General features: G+C 39.8%; 1 protein-coding gene across 5 annotated transcripts in view; it reads left to right on the top strand.

The window, feature by feature from the left end:
* Positions 1–24,506, top strand: part of STXBP4 (syntaxin binding protein 4) — a 179,138-nt gene extending 154,632 nt beyond the window's left edge. For 4 of the 5 annotated variants that reach the window (XM_040497083.1, XM_040497085.1, XM_040497084.1 and 1 more), the window contains 2 exons: positions 847–904; positions 20,145–24,506. In XM_040497083.1, the coding sequence (XP_040353017.1) occupies positions 847–904; positions 20,145–20,271 (185 nt within the window). In that variant the 3' untranslated portion in view covers positions 20,272–24,506. Of the gene's footprint in view, positions 1–846; positions 905–5,816; positions 6,285–20,144 lie in introns of all 5 variants that reach the window. The other variant, XR_005797464.1, reaches the window with a different exon arrangement.
* Positions 24,507–25,347: the final 841 nt, after the last annotated feature.

The raw sequence follows: 25,347 nt of genomic DNA, 5'->3' as shown, positions 1-25,347 counted from the left end.
AAAAAAAGGTCAGTTAAAATCCTGAGCGGTATGCAGGGATGGATGCAGCAGAGGGATAAAACCATGTTGTTCTAGAGGGGTACCAGCCATAGCTGGAATATAAGAGAATGTGGCTACCTCAACATGGGCCTGTTGTCTTGATATGATGAGGACACAAATGTGCTCGTTTACAGAAATACGGCCATATAATCTCTCGCTTACTTCAATCTGCATTTCTTTATAGCTCACTAACTCAATCCCATTATCAGAAATGAAAGCTACGTTTAGCAAATTGTTTGGCCGTTTATGTTTAATGCACAAAATCTTAATTAACAAAATAAAATGCTGCACTCCATTGTAAATCACTTTGCTAAACTTTCAGCCTTCACGAGGAATTTGGTCTTGTCCAGAAGCTGCTTTCAAGCCCCTGCTGATCTGGCACTCATGCACCAATTCCCTGTGGAGCTGAAAGAATGTAAAGGGAGCCAATTAAGGAAACTTTGAGCCAAAATAGACAAGCAGGGGCCATCTTGTCCATCCTTCTGCCTTCAGGCGAAAACCATCCCCTGCACCAAAAATTTGTGCTTGAATCCTGCTGACAAAAATGCTCACCCCGTGTAAATGACAAGTCATAATCCAGTTAATGCAACTAAAGCAGATTGTTAACTGTTCGAGACTTATTTATTGTGTTCTAAAGATGCTGAGTAGGAAAGCTCATCTGAATTGTTTTAATTCCTCCCTTCTAGAAAATTATTTTGTATGAGAAATGTACTCAAATAATTGTAAAGATGTGGGAAGTTTGCATCCAGGAAATAAAGTTATCTTTATCATCTTATTAAATGTATTTTTGGTTTCCTTTCACTGTAGGTCTACCTTATGGGTGGGAGGAAGCTTACACAGCAGATGGAATCAAGTACTTCATCAAGTAAGTACAAGCATCTCAACCAAGTAAGCAATTTTCTTCACATCTGGAGAGAACCTGGAAGTTGCAGAATAATCAGCAAAACCAAGAAACCCTCTTGGAGGTTACAAAAATTAGTAACAAGAAATGAAGCCTCACCATTTTCATTTCATGTGATTTAAATGCTAATATCAGATATCGTTTGGGGGGGGGAACCCTAGTAATTATTTCAAGGGAAACAGCAAAAAGTTGAAACAGGATCATAATTTGAACTTAAATGTTGGCTGCCTGAATTCACTTCTGGCTAAAAGTATTAATACTCATGAAAAGTTAATATCTAAAGAAAAAAAATCAACTTTGTATGTCTTAAAACTCAATAATGTTAATAATAATCAGCAGTTTTAATATTTTACAATGTACACAGTTCATTCATTCTGCAAATATATTTTGAGCATTTGCTCTATGCCACGCAATGTTCCATGCCTTGGAGATACAGGAGTAAAATATACTGGCTGGTTCTCTGATATCATGGAATTTACACAACAGTAGGGAAAGACAAAAAGTAAACAACTAAAGAGATAAATGTGGCATAATATGAACAAACTCTATTTCAGTGGATTCTCAGAATATCTTTTGAAGTATGTGGCCTTATTTTGTGTTTTATGGATGGACAACATAAGAGCTTAGAGCAGTTGCCCAAAAATCCATAGCTACTAAATTACCAAACCAGAATAGAATCCAAGTCTTTTCACTGCAGGATTGTCAGCAATAGGGACCTGCCTTTGAAAGCCTCAAGAGTAATACCTGTCCTAGCTGGACTGGTTAGCTTTACCCTGGAAACGCAGTCTGATCTACTTCCATTGTGTTCTGGTTAGCTCCCTTCGTGTCACAAGTGGTGTTACGAGATCACAAAGGGGAATCCCAAAGACTCCTGACACCTGAAAGACTCCCTTCATTGTCCTTTTTAGTAATGTGTTCTTGTTATGCATTTGGAGAGGAAAGGGAGGTATGTCCTTGATGTCCTTTCAAGTGTGCAAGTATTTTCCAAAGCAGTATTCAAATTTTGATTCTCAAGCTCTGTGACTTTATACAGGTTCCTATGTCACTCTTCACCTCAGTTTTCTCATCATAAAGTAAGGGAAGTATTGCCTACTTCATAGAGTTGTTAAATGTGATGCTCCTAGCATAGAACTTTGAACACAGTAGATGCTGAGTAGTCATTATTAATTTACAGTACGGAGAAACCCATAATTGTTGGTGGGGAAAAACATAAAAAGTCATATGACCATTGAAAACATTGAGAACTCAAAAGTCCATACTTAAAAAGAATTGAGAAAAAAACTAGGAATAAACTTGGCAAAGCATTTTTGTGATGTATATTTTTTCTTGTGGTCCCTAGCAAAAAGTAATTAATAAAGCAAAGGCACAGTTTATAATGTGTGGAGAAAGGAACATTTGGAATAGAGGACCCAGGATTCCCATGCAAAGATTACATTTAGTACCATACTGCTCACTGCCAGAATCCTATCTCTTCTGGAAGGAAAGTTGCCCCCTGCTATGTTAAGTTAACTGTGTTCAGTTCCTGGAAGATTTGAATCATAATACTGTAGAGGTGGCAGGAAAATGAAAACCACATTCACGTTTGCACTGGGTTTCTTTCTCATACTTACTTTGTAATGATTAAGGGAAAAGATGGAGGGGAGAGGAAAATGAGCACTTACAGAGCACGGCCTGATGATGCTCAGTAGTCAGGCATATATTAGGTGGATTTTTGTATGCGTTGCATCATTTAATTCTCCCAATGGTGTGGAGAGTGGACCCCACTTGGCTCTTATTAGGATGCTATTATGGTGGTGGTGAGCTGCATCCTGTCTCTTCAGCCATGCCTGTCTCCTAGAAAGTCCCCAAAAAGAAATGCCAGATCAAAGGAAGGCAAACTAGCATTCATTATTAACTGGGGTTCTGGTTCAAAGGCCTTTGAAAAAATATCTAAATGAGTCTGGACCCTGTGAGCACTCCTTAGCCTCAGCCAGCTGTCAGTATATCCTCACCCAAAGCTGAGTGTCAGAGCCTAACTGGTGCCATATGAGGAAAGGATACTAAGGACACAGTCACTAAGATAAAGACAAGGAGGAAGCGAGAGTGTTTCCCATTGCCTGGTACCCAGCTGGCTTAAGCCACTGTGCCTTGGGGACTGGAACAATAGTCTTGGTCTGGTGTCTGCTACAAAGAAGAGTAGCATCCAAGGAGAGGAGAAGAGAGAGGGTAAACAAGCCATTTGTCTGCCTTCAGATCTAACTCACAGTCCTGTGGAAGGAACAGAAAGAGACGCTACATTTATATAGTCTACTCCAGCATAGAAAATACATCCCTTCAACCTGCCCTTTGGAACTCCGCTGATTCTCTTCCTTGACCTTAATCTTGACTTACAAAGAAAGCATTACAGAAATGATAATATAGATTTGTTCCCCAGAGGACACTGGTGGGTATCAGTGTCTCACCATTAGAGTTGGAGACCCTATGTGGAAAAGAGACTAACTTGATCAGGGCCACACGGTAGCAAAATTGCAGAACCAAGGTACGTAAAGCCACCCCCCAACACACACACACACACACCCATGCTTTACCACCTCCACGTCCTCATTTTAACATAGTATGTTTCTATATGACAAGAAAGATATTTTAAACAGATCTTGATTTGGGGAGAGCTCTATACTTTATCCATTTTTTTAAATAGCAGAACAGAAACTTAGTTCTAAGAATAAGTAGTTATCTCCTGGAGATTAGAAAGGTCACATAGTGAAGATAGGAAAACCTAACAATATGCCAGTTCTTCCTTTACCTGGCCTCATGGAGGAATGAGCTGCTTGCCATGAGAGGTTTTTCTGCTAGAAGTTGACCCCATTCAAGCACCAACATGTATTTTAGCTTAACTGTTCTTGATGAAAGTTTTACTTAATAAGTGTTACATACTTCCTTGTCTTCTTCTATCGAGGCCACTTGGGTCCAAATGCTGATGTCTCCACAGCATAGCTGAATGATCTTAGACATGTTCACTTAAGCTCTCTGGGCTTTAATTCTCCATATTTATGGACTGGTAAGAATATTAGCACTTCGTAGGGTTCTTGTCCAGAATGAATGAGCTTATGTACATGAAAAACCTACCATAGCACCTGACCCAAAGTACATACAGTAAAGTTTAGCCCTAACTCACTCCCTCCCCTCACTGTTAGCATTTTGATAGGGGGTTACTTCCTAGCTCTTAGCTGCTATGTTCAGATAGGTGATGTTGCCACATAAGTAATGGCTGCGTAAGCAAGCATCCATTGTATGTCTTTCTTGGAACTATTTATTTAGCTTTTTTTGTTTTATTTTTTTTTTAATTTTTTTTTTCAACGTTTATTTATTTTTGGGACAGAGAGAGACAGAGCATGAACGGGGGAGGGGCAGAGAGAGAGGGAGACACAGCATCGGAAACAGGCTCCAGGCTCTGAGCCATCAGCCCAGAGCCCGACGCGGGGCTCGAACTCACGGACCGCGAGATCGTGACCTGGCTGAAGTCGGACGCCCAACCGACTGCGCCACCCAGGCGCCCCTGTTTTATTTTTTTAATCTTCATCCTCTCACTTACCCCAGCTAAAATTGTGTGCCTGGATAACCTTAGCTTTTGGGGTAGAAGCAGTTCAATTACCAGGTAAATGTACTTTGGAGGCAAGAAATAACAACTAATGAACTCAGGCCATTGCCTCTCTCACCTTAACTTAAAAAGAACAGTCTGAAATCGCCCTTCCAGAACACCGGAGGAGATGATGGTCTGTATACATAGAATCTCTTCCCTGAAATTGACACCTGTCAATGTCTTCCCCAAAATTCAGTTGTTACATCTGATGGAAGCCAAGCCTCAGGCAAAGGGATAACTGTCATGGCTGTCCCAAGAATGCCCAGATGAATATAGTCCTCATTGAGTATTCCTATCCATCCACATGTCCACTGCACACCTATTAATACTTTATAGTAATCATCTACTTAAGTTCTGACGTAAGAGAAGAAAACGTTTTACCCGGCATACACAAATTTAATCAAATGTTGGCATTGCTAGAGCCAGCGTTTCATAGCAGTAACAAACGTGTGTGTTTGTATATATGTGTATGTGTGTATACTAATATGTGTATGCAATATGCACATAGGCAGGGCTTGCCCACTTGCTATATATATATGAGTGTGTGTGTGTATACATATACACACACACACATGCATACCAGCACATTCAAGGGAAAACTTTTGTATTGTCTCCTTAGAAAGTGGCAGCATTCTTTTTTTTTTTTTTTAACGTTTATTTATTTTTGAGACAGAGAGAGACAGAGCATGAACAGGGGAGAGGCAGAGAGAGAGGGAGACACAGAATCTGAAACGGGCTCCAGGCTCTGAGCTGTCAGCACAGAGCCTGACGCGGGGCTCGAACTCACGGACCGTGAGATCATGACCTGAGCCGAAGTGGGACGCCTAACCGACTGAGCCACCCAGGCACCCCAGAAAGTGGCAGCATTCTTAAATTTAATGACAAAATGACAGTTATCTTGATGGTGCTATGATGAAAGTATCTGATTAACTTACCTGTTTTTCTAGCCAATTTCTTCCCTTTGGAAGTTGCATACTATTATAGATTTATAGTAGTCCTTTGATATGATTCCACTTTAAAATTTATTGTAGAATTGAACAAAATTATGTCGGGAGTTATGTTTGATAGTAAAGCTGAATGTAATTATTACAAACTAGACATTGCTGCCACATTGCCTTCATTGTATTCTTTTCTTTATGGAAAAATTCAGATTCACTGTGATCAGTGATCATAATTGTATTAATTCTCTATTGCTGCATGATAAATTTCTCCCAAAGTTCGCAGCTTAAAACAGCAAACATTTATTTTCTCACCCAGTTTTAGAGAGTCAAGAATCCAGGTGTGGTTTTACTGGATCATTGGCTCTTTCTCTCTGGTTGTCTCATGAAGTTGCGATCAAGTGGTTAGCCAAAGCTAGGGATCGAAGAGTGCCTTAGTGGGGCTGGAATATTTGTTCCAAACTCACACGTGTGGCTGTTGGCAGGAGGTTTCTGTTCCTCACCACAGCATGGACCTTTCTCCAAAGGGCTTTACACAACAAGGCAGCTGGCTTTGCCCAAAACAAGAGACAAGAGAAAGAGTGAGAACAAGAGAAACATGAAGAAAAAAGCTACAGTGTCTTTATGACCAGTCTCAAAAGTGGGTGACATACCATCACTCTTGCCATATGCTATCAGTCACATAGACTAACCCTGGTACAGTGTAGAAGAGTATAAATGCCAGAAGGTGGGGATCATTGGGACCTGTCTTGGAGGAGCCTGCCACAATGCTATTTCACAATATAATGTAAGTAAACATATTTTATATATGTGTGTGTATAGCCTGTATATCTATATAAATAATGCAAACATCTAAGTATTAGACACTTGCTTCAAACATGAAATTATCTCCGTTTAGTGATTTTTCCAGTAGGTGTAATCATTTGTTTTTTGGGTTTTTTTTTTTATTTTTTTTTAACGTTTATTTATTTTTGAGACAGAGAGAGACAGAGCATGAATGGGGGAGGGGCAGAGAGAGAGGGAGACACAGAATCTGAAACAGGCTCCAGGCTCTGAGCTGTCAGCACAGAGCCCGACGCGGGGCTCAAACTCACGGACCGTGAAATCATGACCTGAGCTGAAGTCGGCTGCTTAACCGACCTAGCCACCCAGGCACCCCAAGCATTTGTTTTTAAAAGTTACTTATGCTTGACTTATAATTCTCCGTGTATTCATTTGTGTTGATACACCTTTAATGTGAGATCTCTCCTCATGTTATAAAACGTTTGTCCATTACATAGGAAGCAGTATACTTTCCAGCATTATCAATGCCTATCAGTATAACCTAGAAAGTCCATAATTTCTGAATAAAACAAAAGTTTCTATCTGGAGCAGGGAAGGCAAATAGATTTCACCTCACTGTCTCAAGCATTGTTTTGTGAAGAGTTCAAAGTCTATGTTCAGCCTCAGTGACGTCTGATCAATTAGACGTCTGCTGTGGGTTCAGGGGGCAAGAGGTGTAGGGGCACAGGCCACATCTTTGCAGTCTTTGGTCTTCAGAACATTTTGCTAGCCCAGGAACTCTGCCAGGATGAACAGTGACAGTACACAGGGTAGGTTGAAATACTGAACATGGACATTGTTTACAATGACAATCCACCCAAAAAAAGTTCTTATGAGACAGTATTTAAAAGCTTTGCCTTGGGGCGCCTCGGTGGCTCAGTCGGTTGAGCGCCTGACTTCAGCTCAGGTCATTATCTCACAGTTTGTGGGTTTGAGCCCCACATCAGGCTCTGTGCTGACCACCTGCTCAGAGCCTGGAGCCTGCTTCAGATTCTGTGTTTCCTTCTCTCTCTCCCCCTCCCCTGCTCACTCTTTGTCTCACTCTGTTTCTCAAAAATAAATAAATGTAAAAACAAAAATTTAAAAGTTTTGCCTTAATGACTCCAAAAGGTAACTGATGTCTGGCAGGCATGGCTTTCTTCATTTCTCTCCAGTCTGAGAAATTAATGTTCCTAAATGATTGTCTGATTTGAAGTAGGACATCCTATGAGGTTGTTCCCAGGTAGGAAACAATGTGGATCATAACATGTATGAATAAGACTTGCCATTGTCAGCCAACTGTATTAATTAAAGGCTCAAGTTACATCGTGTCCTCTCATTTATAAAATAAATAGCACAAAAGAGGAAAATTTGAGGTTGTTTTATTACCCCCTATTTTACAAGTAGAGCCTATGCTGGGTAATTCTAATGTAATTAGAAATTAGAGAGATCAGAGGGGAAGGAAGAATGGATCATTTCTGTCTTGGAAATAAAAAGCTACTACTTTTGACTTTTCCTAAATCCTTGGCAGACTATTTTAGCTCCACTTTAGTGGACACTGTCAGGAGCCCTCTCTCTGAAGACATCATTAATTTGGCTGCTTTGATTCATTTTGGGTGGGCTAAGGAATACCCATTCACAGACTTACTATAAGTGTAAGGCCCCCTTGATGAGGTATCAGGGCAATTTCTATGCACTTAACTTCATTTTAGAGGAGAGTGCATGTAATCCCCTCACCATCTTCTGCCTGCATGAGAATCCTGAGCATTTCATTCTTAATGAGACTGTAATGAAGAAATAAAAGATGAATTGAAGGAGGAAATATGGAACTTTTAAAATACTTTGTCCCTGAACACTTCTTAGACATGAATAAATTGTACTGAAACCACTGGTTTGGATGTAAACATCTATGTGACAGTGGGTTTAGAATACCCAGTAACTAGTACAATGCCCGGTATGTGTAGGTGCTAAATAAATATCAAATGCATGAATACTGTCACTGGCAATTTAGGAAAGCAATTGGTGAGAAAAAAAATGCAGACTCTAGTCTCAGACAGACTTGGGTTCCTTTAGTTTATGTACCACTTGTGAGTGTGACCTTGATTTAATTGATACTGTTTTCAGCTGTCTGCACTCCCTTTACTCATTCAAAAACAAGGATAATAGTTGGCACACCTGGGTGGCTCAGTCAGTTAAGCATCCCACTTCGACTCGGGTCATGATCTTGCAGCTTATGTGGGGTTCGAGCCCCACATCAGGCTCTGTGCTGACAGCCTGGAGCCTGCTTCAGATTGTGTCTCCCTGTCTCTCTGCCCCTCCCCCACTTGCGTTTTCTCTCTCTCTCTCTCTCTCTTTCTCTCTCTCTCTCTCAGAAACAAACGAAACAAGGCTAATAGTTTATGTCTCCTTGGATTGTTTTGAGAATTGAATAAATAAGGGAGGTAAAGCCCCTGGCAAAATACCTGGCACATGGTGAGCACTTAACAGAACTTAGTTCTTCCTCCCTTCCTTTATTTTATAGTATTGCTATTTGGCAATGGAGGGGCTTTAAATGACAGCTCAGCTTTATTTTGCACAGCTGCAAATAGAAACCACTAACCAAAACCTGCACCTATGCCACTCTCCAGCCAGTCATAAGCCCTGTGACAGGAGCCGAGAGGTTGCATTGCTCAGGAGCTGGAGGAGACAGCTAGCTCTAGATTTTCTATAAATATCTACGAAGGGGTGTAGCAATATGAAGTGCTATATGAGCAACTGTCATTTAAATGAAAGGCCAGCCAGCTGGCTTAGGTTATACAGAATGGCAAAGCCCATGGACATGAATAAAACATCCAGATCTAGACAGGCAGCATCAAACTCTTTCCCCCCATTTGACCAATGACAGGTATAACTGAGGCATAAAGCATGTTTTTTAGCATTTCATTGGGATACTATAAGCAAATCCTCTGGGATTCCAAGAAGTACTTTGGAAATGCATCACCTCTCTGGGGGTTATACTTTTATTTATACAGATGTGGAATTCTCTTTGCCTCCAGTACCCTTTATTTTAAATTTATTAACAAATACTAACTTTTATGTCAAACACTTTCCCTTCCAAATTTGGTTGCTGTATTAGTCTGCTAGGACTGCCATGACTGACTGGCTTAAATAACAGAAATTTATTTTCTCATAGTTTTGGAGGCCAGAAGTCCAAGGTCAGGATGCCATCAGGATTGATTTCTGGTGAGGCCTTTCTTCCTGGGATATGGACAGCTACCTTCTCACTGTGTCCTCACATGGCCTCTTGTCTGTGTGCACAGAGATCGAGCTCTGGTGTCTCTACCTCTTCTTACAAGGATACTGGACCCAGAGCCCCACCTCCATGACCTCATCTAACTTTACCTCCCCAAAGGCTCTGTCTCCAAATACAGCCACATTATGGATTAGGGCTTCAATATATGAATTGGAGGGGGTAGGGAGCACAATTCAGTTCACCACAGCTGATTCTTTCTTAAATTACTTTTCATAAGATCTCCAGCACCTTCTTTTTCTTCATCCAATAATCTCCATTACAATGTAGTATATAATCTTCCTATACATTTACCAAGTTTTAGGCAAATTGCAAAAATTAATCCAAACCAGTGCCTTTTCTCTTGTGCCTTAATCTTCATGGATGAAGCAGTTAAGGGGAGGGAGAGTGTGGTAGGGAGAATAATGGCTCCCAGTGGTGTCTACGTGTTAATCTCCGCAAACTTTGAATACATTAGGTTACGGGCTAAAGGGGCATAAAGGTTGCAGGTGGAATTAAGGCTGCTACTAGCTGATCCTAAAATAGGGGGACTAGCCTGGATTATCCAGGTGGGTCCAATATAATCACATGAGGCCTTAACAGTGGAAAAGGGAGGCAGAAGAAAAGGGTCAGAGAAAGAGATGTGACAGTGGAAGCAGGGACAGATAGGCTATGTTGCTGGCTTTGAAGATGGGGGCTAGGAATATCAGAACGTGGATGGCCTTTGAGCTGGAAAAGCAAGGAAACAGAGTCCCCACTAGAGCCTCCAGAAAGGAATGCAGACTTGCCAGCACCTTGATTTTAGCCCAGCAAGCACCCTGTTGGACTTCTGTGCTACAGAACTGTAAGCCAGTGACTTTGTGTTGTTTACAGCCACTAAATCTGTGGGAATCTGTTACTGCACCAATATAAAACAAATACAGGGAGTCAGAGATAGAGGGGACAGGGTGATGGTTATAAGGGACCTAGAATGTGTCCAGGCATGGATCTAGAGGATGTATTCATATTATCTCTTAACACTATTGAGACAGGTGTGGCATGTTTTCTATATTAGGGAACTGAGACTCAGAGTTTAAGTAAGTGTCCCAGAGACGCACAGTCAACCCAGTTAGCACATGGGCGATCTGGAATTTCAAATGAGGTCTGCATAGTCTATATGAAAGAACAGTGGCCATGGTCTACATCCACACCCTAGTTCTGCTACCGTGTGAACGTGGACAGGATGCTTGAACTACCTTAGCCTCCGTTTCTGCAATTGTAAAAGTTGTAGCGAAAAGTTAGGTTAATGAGATTTGTACGAAAAGCAAATTGGGAAATCAGTATCAAAGAACATCGTAAAGTACAAAACGCTAATCTGATGTAAAGTCTTATCCAGCTGCCACATATCTAAACATCTATATCAAAAGAATGATCCAGGATATTGAAAGGGTTGAAGGATCTTCTTAGATCTCACCTAAACTTTGTTACTTAGCATTAACCAGGCCCCTTTATGAAAAGTCTCCATCCTTTTGTTGGATATTAGATACCTAGAAACATGGCTTTGGCTACATCCTGAATTACTTCAGAGGCTGAAAATTCCAGTGTAGTAAAATCACTTCAGTAAAGGTTAGAGAATTGAGGGGTAGGGTGAGCTCTTTAGCTAGACTACTTACCATTATGTTTGTCTTTGGTAGCATTTTATGCTCTACCAGTGTTACTAACACAAGATTTGTTTAGCCAACTATAGTGTTTGTTTGATGTAAATAATTATAACTTAAATCCTAGGATTTGAGTAAGTTTACATACAATTCTGGCTATTTAGCAAGTCAAAATTGTTTGAATCATCATAGTGGTTCAATTTTTACCTACTACCAAGTATATGAATAGACCTTTTCTTTTTTTTTTTTTTTAATTTTTTTTTTTAAATCTTGGCTTTCATTTTTTTTTTCAACGTTTATTTATTTTTGAGGCAGAGAGAGACAGAGGATGAACAGGGGAGGGGCAGAGAGAGAGGGAGACACAGAATCGGAAACAGGCTCCAGGCTCTGAGCCATCAGCCCAGAGCCCGACGCGGGGCTCGAACTCACGGACCGCGAGATCGTGACCTGGCTGAAGTCGGACGCTTAACCGACTGTGCCACCCAGGCGCCCCTGAATAGACCTTTTCAAGTTACTTGGATATTAGAATATGGGTGAAGAGGGTTAGTGGTCCTGGTTATTTGGTAACTTTTAGGCTATTTATATAATTTGAACTCTTTCCTGATAACATATTTCTGAATCATTCCGGGTGAAGCTACTGCATTTTCACATCTGAAGATTGTTTTATCTGATCCTCAATTATAAATAAGCTAGTCTACCACTTTTGAGCATTTTTTTTTATTTTTGGTATAATAATATCAGCGAAATGCCTGGTGGATCTATGCATCAAACATTTATTGACCCTCATTTTCTGTGAGCCTGACACCGAGGCTGTAAAGATGCGTGCAATACTTCTCTGCCCTCTGGAAGTTAACAGCCTGGTGGACAAAGACAGATATATTAAGAATTCATTTCACAATGTGAAAAGCATAGGAGACTTCTGGAGAAGCAGGCTTCATGCAAGTACTTTTTATTCATACTTACTCAATTAAAATATGAGTTTTGTGGCAAGTGCTTTAAGAAATGCTTTAAACGTATGATCTGTGATCAGTCAACACATCTTTATCTCATCTTGTAAAACTGAAGAGCACTTTTCAGGTGGTCATTTAATCCATCCCAGAACTGCCATACATATTGTTGTTGAAACCAACCCAGATAACAGAGCCTCAGAGAGAGAATTTAACATAATGGCTAAATTCTCAGAAGTTAGATTTGGGTCTAGATCCTGGCTCAAACACGTTCCAGTTTTATGACCTAAAGTAAGTTATTTCACCTCTCTCGGTATTAGTTTCCTATATATAAAATGAAGGTGATAAGTATAACTTTTTCCTCTGCTTCAAAATAAACTAAGGTTCTAAAAGACAGATAAGTCCATTGATTCACAAGTCCAAGATGGCGCCATTAGAAATAGTATTGGGGCACGTGGGAGGCTCAGTCAGTTAAGCATCCAACTTCAGTTCAGGTCACGGTCTCGCAGTTAGTGGGTTCGAGCCCTGTGTCAGGCTCTGTACTGACAGCTTAGAGCGTGGAGCCTACTTCAGATTCTGTGTCTCCCTTGCTCTCTTCCCCTCCCCTACTTGCGCTCTGTCTCTTTCTCTGTCTCTCAAAAAGTAAATAAACATTAAAAAAAAAAAGAAATAGTATTGTAAAGTTGATGAGAGAAGTGTAAAGGCTGATGACATGTTTGGTATTTATCTCATAATTTTTTCCTATAATTGAGGGTTTCTACTTTACAGAATTCACTCTCAAGTGGCTTTTACACTTACACATTATGGAGTCTTTAATATTGATAGAACACTTTAAGACTTTAGAGATGGGAAATTCTCAAAGTCCCATCCAGTTTTGTGATTTTTAGAATGTTCAGTTCTTCTGTAGTAAAATATGTACATTCATATTGATATATTTTTAGTGTCTATTTAACTTTGGTAAATAGAAAAATATTATTAGAATAAGTATAAAATTAGTTTAAATTTTATGTTTCAAATAATTTTAGTGTTTTTAAGGTTTCAAACTTGATAGTGGAGAAACACATACTTAACCAGATGTGTATTAAACTTATTGGATACATAAAGTGAAATACCTAAACATTAAAAATTAAAGTAGCTTCTACATTTCATGTATCTGGACTCATAAGTGAGAATTTAAAGTGGAAGGAAACTTTGGCAGTGGTCTTGCAAACTTGTTTCTAATTAAATTCAGTTCATTAATCTGTATTCTGTCAGTCTTTTTATTAGTGATATATTTAAAATAGCATGAAAAATATATTTATTGCCTGTCTTCTATATTTTAGAAGGCCAACCTCTTCAGTTTGTAGAAGTTGAATATGTGTTTACTGGGGAAGTAATAGTCATGGCCTCATCTTGAGATACTCTCTTGAGAGTATTTTAAGTGTCATTTAGAATGACACCAACTGCAGTCACAAACCGCCACCTTTCAGTAGCTTAATGCTCATACCAGTCAGTGCAGAGCTTCCTGGCTGTTGAATGGCTTTTCTTTCTTTGGCTGGTGATTTTGGTATGCCAGCTCCTTCTAGCTCATGGCTCTACATCTCCTAGGTCCTCAGAGTCCTCTGTGTTCAGTTAGTGGATTAGGAGTCAGAGTAGAGAATAGAGAAGGCACTCTAGTTTCTTAAAAACCTGGCCCACAAGAGATAAACATTTCTCTCATCTTCCATTGGCAGGAACTAGTCACATGCTCACACTAGGATGTAAGGGTGGCTGAAACAGGTAGTCGCTGCCTGGGCAGCTGCCTCCTGGTAACAACTCTGTGATAGGGAAGGAAAACATAAAGTTTGATGGACACTGCCAGAGGGTCCATGAGAATGTGTAGATCTACAAACTCAAAATTTCTGTGATTATTTATTAGTATCTAATTGTCCAGTATATAAGTACCAGTGTCAGTAGGATGTGTTCTTTGAGGCCTTCTGTACTTTTTAATCCTATCACAATGAAAAACAGCATCAATCTTTTAGAGTTGCCCAAAGCTGTAATCTGTGACTGTAGAACAGTTTTTGGAAACATGTATCAGCTTTGGACCTTGAGTGTTTGGGCTCTATACAGTAAGTGACAGCAATCTAAGCCTGTGTATATGATTTTAAAAATATAATTTATACTTTTCACATTTTTCTCAGAAATTTTCAGTGTTCATCTTTTCCAAGTCTAGTAACAGCAGTTTTTTCCAATATTATGCATAAGTAATATGTTATAGCTTTAGATTCTTATCAGAATAATAATAATGTGGGGGCGCCTGGGTGGCGCAGTCGGTTAAGCGTCCAACTTCAGCCAGGTCACGATCTCGCCGTCCGTGAGTTCGAGCCCCGCGTCAGGCTCTGGGCTGATGGCTGGGAGCCTGGAGCCTGTTTCCGATTCTGTGTCTCCCTCTCTCTCTGCCCCTCCCCCGTTCATGCTCTGTCTCTCTCTGTCCCAAAAATAATAAATGTTAAAAAAAATATATGATTAAAAAAAAAAAGAAGAAGAATAATGTGGTATCTGAGATGTAGACAGTTTTTTGTTTTGGTTTGGTTTTTATTTTTTTTATTTTAGAGAGGTGTGAGTGGGGGGAGCTAGGGGCAGAGAGGGAGAGAGAGAGTAGGTGTGTGTGCAAGCAGAGGGAGGGGCAGAAGGAGAGAGAGAGAGAGAGATAGGAGAGGAGAGGAGAGAGAGAATCTTAAACAGGCTCCACGCTCAGTGTGGAGCCTGACATGGGGCTCAGTCACACAACCCTGGGATCATGACCTGAGCTGGAATCAAGAGTCAGATGCTCAATTGACTGTGCTATCTACCTGCCCCAGAGGTTTTTTTAAGTAATTGGATTTTTAAATTTTCAAAAGATATCTGATGTATTTTTTATATAAATTGCCATAAATAGGAAACAAAAATAAAATCTGTCCTGAAGACTGTAAAGATTTGGATGAGATCCTGCTAATATTTGATCAGACCCCCACTGGATTTCCAAATAATTAAAAAGTGCTGGAAGTGTTCTGTGATATTTAAAAAGAAATATCCTATTTGATTTTAGGGCTGTATTTCCAAAATTATGTAAGAGAGAACTCCTTATATGTCACTAGGAACAAACAACTTATGATTTTCTCTTAAACATGTTTGAGAATAGATTACTTCATATCACTGATTCCTAGTCATTCTCGTAACCAGTGTCTGACGAGGCTATGTGCTGCCTCACCAAGGTTTGGTGACTTTTTAATTATTTTATTGACATAGTTCACTTTCTCTCTCTCTCTCTCTCTCTCTCTCTCTTTAGAGCGCATGAGCAGGGGAGGGGGCGGAGGGAGAGAGAAAGAGAATCTTAAGCAGGCTTCCATGCTCAGCACAGAGCCCCACACAAGGCTCAATCCCATAAACCTGGTATCAAATCATGACTTGAGCTGAAGTCAGGAGTCAGGCACTCAACCAACTGAGCTACACAAGCGTCCTGACATGGATCACTTTCTGTTCTTACCTTCCCATTTGTTTTCAGTTGGGATTATTTTTTTTTTTTTAATTTTTTTTTCAACGTTTCTTTATTTTTTGGGGGGACAGAGAGAGACAGAGCATGAACGGGGGAGGGGCAGAGAGAGAGGGAGACACAGAATTGGAAACAGGCTCCAGGCTCTGAGCCATCAGCCCAGAGCCTGACGCGGGGCTCGAACTCACGGACCGAGAGATCGTGACCTGGCTGAAGTCGGACGCTTAACCGACTGCGCCACCCAGGCGCCCCCAGTTGGGATTATTTTTTAAGGATAAGTCTTTTATTATTATTACTACTTGCAGTTTATGGCCAGTTGTAAAATTTTCCAGTGATTCCAAGATACTGGTACCAGAAACAGGTTGAGTGAACATATATTTACTTATTTGTCTTTATTTTCTCATTCATATGAATATTATATGAATAGGATTATCCCCCCACCCTCAAAAAAGGACATTGCAAGTTAATTACTTTGGCTCATTATTTTGCAGCCTTATCTTAAACATGATAAAATTATACATGCAGTGTTGCTAAATTCATAGTGATATATAAATAGTGCCATTTACAGTGGAGTTTAACAAAAGAACCTTTATATCATCACAGACGGTTATTAAGAATGAATTTCTTCAAAACTAGCGCACTTCCTGTCTTTAAACCACTTTTCTCTTAAAGGCTGTCCTAAATTTTTATTTTGAAAGAAAGCATTTTGCATGCTAGGAGGTAAGAAACATAAGGAGGGTAATTATAATGGGATTTAAATAATTCACTTACATTTCTTTGCCAATAAAATAAAGCATGTTCTCTTAAGTTTTTTTATAAGTTCTAAAATATGTCTTTCAATTTACTAATATTATAAAAGAAAAATAAAACCCCACAACACTGTCATCTTCCTAGATCAAATATTCCTGTTTTCCACCAACAGATTTGGCAATCACTCAGAGGCAAGTGGTATTATGCTTTTTGGATTTTCCGATATATCTGAACTGCTGTTGATTGCTCCCCAAATCAGGTCAGATGCACTCCCTGCAGGAACATTTGCCAGAGGTAGTGTGTGTTCAAATGGAAGATTTTTACGTTCCATAGTCAGCCTCATTTATTCTCCAGACCTTTAAATTTTTCATGCTAAGTAGCAGCATCTCACTGTATGAACCATGGGGTCTTTATTAATTAAACAGACTCAACAGGACTGATTTGGTCTGTCTCTTCTCAGTTGAATTACCAAGCACACAAATCAGAGAGGAAATATCTCTAATACTAGAATGTTCTCCAAGCCAGTAAATCTGGGATTATCTCTTCATACTGATTATGTCAAAGCTCTTTAGTCACTATGCTCACTAGGACATAAAATTGAATGGTATACACACAGATGGCCCCGTTCTAGCATTATAGGAAGAGTTCCAAGTTTTTCTTGCAATAATCACAAAGTTCTAATTATCAAAAAACAAAACAAAACTAGCCATGATCTTTTATTGAATATCAACTCTTTGCCAGGCACTTTATGTGCATTACCTGAGTTTTAGAAGCATGAGTCTGAATGTTTCTACACAAGGCCTAGGTGTACTTGAAGTATAGAAACCTTATCCCTTTGTTGGCTGTTTTGTTTTTTTCCAGTGAGTACCCTTTGTAATTGCATGTTTGGTGTTTGGGTGTGTGTTTTTTTAAACATATATGGAGAAGTGTATTGTGAACATAAGCTTAAATCAGTTAGTATTTTAGGATGTTACTTTTGGATTTGGAAAAGGTTCAGATGTAGACTTGTTCCTGTAAAAGTGCCCGATGAAGTTTCCTGGCAAAGATCACTTTCTAGGGGAACTTTCTAATAGTCATCGTTCAGAGTCTATAACTACATTTTTTTCCTTAGACATTTTGCCTTTGCTTCATCTAAGTGATAAGTTTAATGGAATGTCCATTTACAGATAGTTATAATGTTGAAGCATGAGAATATTACTTTTCAGAAGGTTTAATAGGAGAGTGTGCACCTGAAGTCATTCCTCAGGTGGTTGTTCCTGTTTTCCCTCCTTCCCACACTTCCTAATTACGGGACATTACTGGGGAGGGAGGATTTATAAGAATTTAGTCTCTTCTTCAGACTAACATATTACAAATGTGCATCATCACATCAAAGTAAATATACCAAGATTTTTTAAATTAGCAAAATTGTCTCATCAAGTTTTTCCTTTTAGTTTTAAACAGGTGCTTTTTACAGAATGACGTGTCCTCATTTTACCTTGTGGCGGCATCCTGGCCCTCTTATGTTACACTCATTAGTATTTCTTTAAAGCCACTTTCAACTTGGGCAGACTTGCAGCTTCCCCCAACCCCAAAGGCCTGGAAATGAAGTTAACCTGTGCATAATCTAATGCTTCAGTAAGTTTAGTCACTATAATAAGAAATTCCATTAAACCGTTTTAAAGAGATAACAGTGATGTGGATTACTGTCAAGAGAATAATGAGTCTTTGTACCACTTAACCACACTCTGAGCTTTTGAAATGATGAAGATGTTTGGGCCTTGCCACCTTCACCTTGATTCTCAAAGCAACTTAAATTTGTTTATGCCATCATGAAAGTATCAGCGATCTTCCGTGGAAAAGTGAATTTTAATATTCAAACTGAGGAGTTGAACAATTTGTTTTGAGATATATGCAGAGAATTTAGGACTTAGGGTCAAAAACATCACTGACGATGAAACTGCCTGTTTGTAGTAAGTCCAACATTTTCAGTTATTGCCGTCATCAGCCAATAAAGTCCGTGCATTTATGTGATAGTTCTCAAATTATGCTCTATGGAACACTGGTCCCACATGTGCTAACAGGGGCACGTTAGCTTGAGTAATACCACATACTGTTGGAGAGGCATAGAACATGTTAATATATTTAAGGTTTAGGGAAGTCCTTCAGTTAAGAAACTTTAGCTCTGTTTAACCTAGTGTATCTCAAACTTATTTGACCATGGAATTATCTTCTTCACGTAACAGTAATTAAAAACCCTTTTAACATACCTTGGAAATGCTATTTTGTCGTGTAGAATATATTTTTAGACACCCCCCCCCCCCATCTTATTTGATCATTTTAAGTGCCAGCCCTCAGATGGACTTGATCTAAGACATGGTACTGCTTCCGAGGTTGAGTTTGGGTGGGATAGGAGTCAGGGGAGACTGATCTAAATGGATGAGGGCAGTAGGGTAAGCCAGTGGTAGAAAGAGTGTCCAGGAAGAAGAAACAGATCATCCTAATTCCAGAAGCTGCCTGTCCACACTCAGGAGCTGGGCAGATAGTGGTGGATACAGGAGATTCATTCAGCCAAAGGCTGAGGGTTGGAAACCAGGTCTGAGAAACACCATCCAGCAGGTAGAGACACACTTTGTAATGTTGTTTCACCGCTCCCTGAACATGCCCTGTACCTGTTGTACATCCTTCCTTACCTCTGCTTGTGTTCTTCCCTGAAATGCCTAGTCATTCATTCTGAGCACGTGTTAGGCACCATATAAATTCAGGCATAGGAAACATAGCTCCTGCCCTGATGGAACTTCATATGCAGTAAGAAGGCCTGAAAATAAACAGACACTTAAAGTACAGTGTAATAAGAGATAAGATCAGGAACACAGATTGGAGGAATTTTGAGGGAGATTTGGGTTTTTTGTTGTTTTTTTTTTTAGTCTATTCATTTATTTTTGAGAGAGAGAGACAGAGACACAGTGCAAGCAGGGGAGGGGCAGAGAGAGAGGGAGACAGAGAATTCAAAGTGGGCTCCAGGCTCTGAGCTGTCAGCACAGAGCCCAGTGTGGGGCTTAAACCCATGAACTGTGAGATCATGACCTGAGCTGAAGTCAGATGTCCAACCAACTGAACCACCCAGGCGCCCCTAGGGAAATTTGGTTCTTTAGAATTAGTCTAAGTTAACTAGATAAACAAGATGGGAGGGAGGAAGACTGTAGCAGAAAAAAAAAAGTATTATTGAGGCAGGTAAAAAAAAAAAAAAAATCAAGGTATTTCATACCATGGAGTAGGTATTTGATCCAGAAGGCATTGGTTGGCACTGAATTTTTAGCAGGTAAGCAACAGCGTAAGATTTGTCATTTAGAAAAATCTCTTGGCTAGAGGAGATTGAATTAGAAAAGAAGTAGAAACAGAGGCAGAGAGACAAGCTGTTTCGGTGACCCAGAGTATAGCCCTGGAAGAGGGGGGGAGTAAAAGATTCCACAGATGTTTCAGCAAGAGAATCCCAGGATTTGCTGACTGAATGTCGGGTAAGGGAGAACAAGTTGTCAAAGATGATGCATTCTCCTACATTCCTTTCTACCAAAGAATAAAGAAACAAATAGGTTTTGTTGAACCATAAAACATATCCAAGACTTTTCAAAATGATTGGATCGAGTTGCAGTTGCTTCCCATGACCAGGGGCTGCAGTAGGGTGGACGCAGTGTCACTGGGATCAGTACTTGCATGGATGGGTAGAAGGACAATCTTTCAGACTGTAATTGCATTCCTTGTTCTTCTCAAGTCATGTAACACAGACGACATCCTGGATCCATCCCGTGATGAATGCACTGAACCTGTCTTGCTCAGAGGAAAATGAAGAGGACTGTTCCAGAGAACTTCCTGATCGAAGAGTTGATGGTCTTCTGTAGGAAGCAGAGCTCCAAGGTCTCTAACTTCTCAGTCTACATGGATGACTCCAACATGCAATGGTCTAAAATAGGAGTAGTAAAGCACACACTACTTATTGAAGTTCTAAAATGGAGACTCTGGGTTTAGTCTACTTTTGTAAGACTTTTTTTTTTTTTTTGGACTGTGATGAGCATTTTTTTTATTTAATTGAAGTGTAATTCACATATAGTGTTCTATCAGTTTCAAGTGTACAGTATAGTGATTCAGTAATTCTGTGCGTTACTCCGTGCTCATCATGATAACTGTACTCTTTAATCCCTTTTATTTCATCCATTCTCCTACCCGCCTCCCCCCAGCAACTACCATCTTGTTCTCTGTATTTAAGAGTCTGCTTTTTTGTTTGTCTCTTTTTTTCTTTGTTTGTTTGGTTTGTTTCTTAAATTCTGCATATGAGTGAGAGCATATGGTATGGTAAAACTTTTTGATATAAGTGTGTACACTTACAAGATCAGTTGCCACTACAGTAGTCCTTTAAGAATAATCTAGTTGTATTTTTTGAAATCATATATAGATTTTATCATATGTATAATTTTTCATATACAACTTGATTTGTAATTTTATATATAGTTCTTTATAGAGTATCCGATACAACGGGTTTTTTTAATTAAGACTTACTGGAAAATTATGTGAACACAGTGAAGCACTTCATTTATTTGATGTGACTAACCTTTTATATTAGTATCTTGGGAAAGTGCTCTGAGCAAGCTTTTGGGGGTTTGTTAAGGATCACATTTGGACAACTATCTCATTGGCTACTGAATGCAGTTTACGTTATTTGTGGGGCTCTCTAACTTACGAAATGCTCTTCAGGCCCTGTTTTGTTCAACATGCCCATAAGGCAGATCCAGTGGGTATTTTTATTCTTGTTTTTCAGTTAGGGAAATAGTGGTTCAGAGAAATGAAGCACCTTGTCCTGGAGCTGAGATTCACACCTGAGTCTTCTGATTCCACGTCGAACCCCTTTTCTGCTGCACCCCGCTGTCCCTGCAGAGGGAGGTCACAGCCCAACACGCAGGCCACAGTGGCCCTATTGATACAGCTGAGCTCCACAGCTGTGCACTCCAGTGGCCACAGAGATTCAAGAGGTACCTCTTCAGTCGGATGTTGCCCCCACATAACCCCACTATTCTCCTATAAACCCTTCCACCTCCCATACCCCCAAATATTCACCAAGTCAGGGTGCAGCTCTGTGATGCCCTTTCAATAGGCTTCTTTCAGCAGCTCACATTTTTCTAAAGTAAAGGGACTGGTTTACATCAGGGGTCTGCCCTGCCAGAGGGAACATTTGCAGGGAGTTAATGAGAAGTGGGGCACCCAGAATCTCCTCTGCTATCTGGACACATCCACAAACTCTCCTGCTGTGAGTTCAAGACTGACCTCATGACTGCTGATGTCACCTCCCAAACTGATTACACTTTCCATCTTCTGTTATTTTGTTGTAAGGATGCCACAAGACAGCTCCTGGAAGGACTGAGCCATTGACTTGGAGTGCTAAAGATTTTCTTTTTAGTGATTTAAACCTGGGGCTAGGAATTGGGGCAGAGTGAGGACAAAGTCATTTTAAATGTCCCGGGTGTTAGGTACCAACTGAATGATAAAAAGGGATTTGTTCATATCCAATGTCCTGATACCGTTAGGTAATATACTTAGGAAGAAAGTGAGTAAGAATCATTAAGTGATCAGAATACCCTGTTCTTAACCATGCCTGGTAAGACTGAGAAATTACTGTTTGTCACAGTGGCCTCTTCTTCCCAACCCCTTCCTCCTCATTCCCTCTCCACCTCTGAAATACAAACAGGAAAAAGGAACCCAGCCTTGGGGATCATGTGATTTGGAGATTTTTTTTTTTCCAAACATCTTTTGGTGAAAAAGACTCATTTTTCAAATGGGCTTTCAAGCAGAATCCCAAGATATGTAACAGGTTTTTTGTTTTTTTTTGTTTTTTTTTTTTTTAAATATTGTGACTCTGCTTGAAATGAGAGAAGCCTGAAGCCCAATTAAAGCAGCCCCCAGCATGGCTGTGCAAACCTACAGATCCTTAGAAGATAGCATAAGATTCCTCAATTGTAGCCATTGTATAGATAAGTAAATTGAGATCCTAAGAGGTCACACAGTGAGTCAGTGGCCAGGTCAAGACAAGACCTAGATCCCAAAGCCTCCTACCCTACTAAATTTCATACGGCGCGTAATATAGATAGATGTATGTTGTAAATATAAGTCTACGTTGTGAATATATATAGGATTTATAATTTACGTCTTGAATAATAACATAAAGTCAAATCTAGGTGGATAGGTAGTCATTAGCCCCAAGAAAAGTTTCAGAATGGCTGAAGAAGGCTCATGCTTCTCCTGACAGCTGTGTGAATATGAGCAAGCTTCAGGGAGACAAGTTTTGAGAGAAGCCCTCGAGGGAGCTCTTTCCTTGTGTCCCCCAGAGGTGAGTGAGATTCTCAAACACCTGAAGTTACTTTTATAAGTTAGTGTCTATAATTGTCAAAGTACAGACTTTTTGTTGCTAAATTAATGGTATGAAATTCCCCTCCCCCTACTGGGAGTGTTTTTTATAATTTGTTTCTAAGTGAAGAAAACACAGAGGAGTCTCTTGAGATCAAGGTCCTCAGGCATGCATTTTACCGACAGACACCTTATATGTTAACTTTGCTGGTTTGTGCCACTTTCTTCCTTGCTTCCTCATGGAATACCTCATGGTAAAGGTCTTTGGAAATTGTAAGGATATTATTTGTTGAGCATTTTGTACTACACATTGTGATGGGTACTTTGCATAGATTATTTCATTATCTTCCTAAAACAACCCCATGAGGAAGAAACTATAATCCCCATTTTGTAAAGAAGAGATTGAGGGTTAGAGAGAGTTGCCAGTCTTTGCCTAGGGGGTCACACAACACCTACATGTGGAAGCCAGGGTCCAAGGCAGATCTGGCACAGCCACTCTCTTAAACCACTCTGCAGAGCTGTTTAGATCCATTGTATGTGACACTGGGGGTAGAGGTAGGGTCCGTGAGTCAGTTTTTCAAAGGAGCAGATTCCAGTTCATTGCAACAAGGAACTTTCTGATAGTTGGGGCTCATCAGGAAAGAATTACCCTGTGGGAAGAAAGCACTGACCCAAGAAGTGTTCAATCTGAGCTCCTTATTATGGGAATGGTACTGAGGACGTTCAGGGTCTGAATCGGCTGGACTGTTGAGCTCCGTCTGAGATTCCTTCCTCTTTATGACCTCCAAGCCAACAGATAAATGCCCAAGAGACAAAGAAACATGGTGGAGACTCATTAAGAATCCTTATCCAATGCAAATAGAACGATCAGACTGTTTTTTAGTGAGTTGATGTTTATACAACCAGTTTTTCCTTAATATAAATCAACCCTATTAATGTGATAAACTTCTCTGTTGACCCACTGGCTTAGATTCTAGGGTTAGAAAACCTTGATGTTCTTACGTCCTTCCATCTCACTTCATGAAAGAGTGACCAGGGTCGGTCATCCTTACTCCTTTATTCTGAGAGTACTTAGAGAGCATCAACGGTGTGCCAAACACAGTGTGAGGCACCAAGGCAGAGTAGGGCAAAATAACCATTTCCTGGGTCCTCTTACTCTTGGTTAAAAATTAAAAAGCTTCTCAGGTGGCCAGAGTGCAACAGCTTGTTTTTAACTTTTGAATTTTAAAAGTAATCTAGTTCCATTGAAAAATCAAGTAGTAGGGAATTGTATAAAGTAAACAACAACAACAACAAAACTCATCTCGCTTTCCAGAAGTAGCCATCACGAATACTTTGATGAGTATTTTTACTCAAAGTTAATCATACTGTTAAGCAGCTTGCTTTTGATGTAATTTATTGTGGTCTTTTTTTTTTTTCATGTCGATGCATAGATTGTTCCATTTCAAATATCTGCATAAAATATCACTACCCAGATAACTCATAATTTCTGCAGCCGTCAGTCTATTTGATGAACACTTAAGCTGTTCTGAGTTGTCTTCTGTTACAAACAATGTCACAGTGAACATCCTTACAGTCACTGAATCCTTTTCTTCATATATGCATGCACTCTTATGCCAATAGGACTATAATGGGAATACATTCATAAAAGTAAATTGCTATATCAAAGATTTGTTCATTTTAATTTTGGTAAATATTCATAAATTCTCCTGCATTAAAATAGAACCAATTTACACCACCACCAATAGTATATGAGAGTTTATTTTCTATATATGATGGGACTTATTTTAGTGCAAAGATTGCCAGTAACTTTTCTGGTTGTTTTTGTCCTTAGAAGAGTAATCCGCTTTTTACTGTTATCTAAGGACCTGAATTTTTTTCATCATTAGATTTTAGTTGTCCCTTAGCAGCAGAGAATGCCTCGCTGTATATAGAGGAGTCTGGCAGTGACTAATTCACTGTCAAACACATCATTACTCTCATCTTTTTACTGACATTTCCTACTTGTCTATAATGATGGTGCAGACCCACTTTTAAATGAGCTAACTTGGGGGTTGCCTGGGTGTCTCAGTCGGTTAAGCGCCAGACTTCAGCTCAGGTCATGATCTCGCGGTTCGTGGGTTTGAGCCCCACATTAGGTCTGTGCTGACAGCTCAGAGCCTGGAGCCTGCTTCAGATTCTGTGTCTCCCTCTCTCTCTGACCCTCTCCTGCTCGTGCTCTCTTTCTCTCTCTCAAAAATAAATAAACATTAACAAAATTTTTTTAATGTGCTAACTTGGGTGAGAGCCCTTAGCAAAGTGTGAAACCCAATGTAAACACACCTACAAGTTCTTTGAGCCTCAGTTTCTCCATCTGTATAAGGAAGAGGGTAATCCCCTGACTCTTGTCAAACCAATTCAGTCAGCGACCATTTTCCCAGTACCTGCCAAATGCCAGACAAATGCAAGGTCTTGAAGTTTCCACACTAAATAGTTCTGATTCCCTAACCAAGAAACTCATAATCTAACACCTTTTTCCTTTCTTTCCTTTTTCCTCAAGAACCTTTTATTTTTCCTTAAAGGAGTAAGAAGTCAGGGGTTTG

This window comes from Herpailurus yagouaroundi, unplaced genomic scaffold, assembly GCF_014898765.1.
Source record: "Herpailurus yagouaroundi ecotype Mexico unplaced genomic scaffold, PumYag 189, whole genome shotgun sequence".
NCBI lineage: Eukaryota > Metazoa > Chordata > Mammalia > Carnivora > Felidae > Herpailurus > Herpailurus yagouaroundi.
The sequence above is the reverse complement of the archived record's forward strand: the minus strand, read 5'-3'. Positions and strand labels throughout refer to the sequence as shown.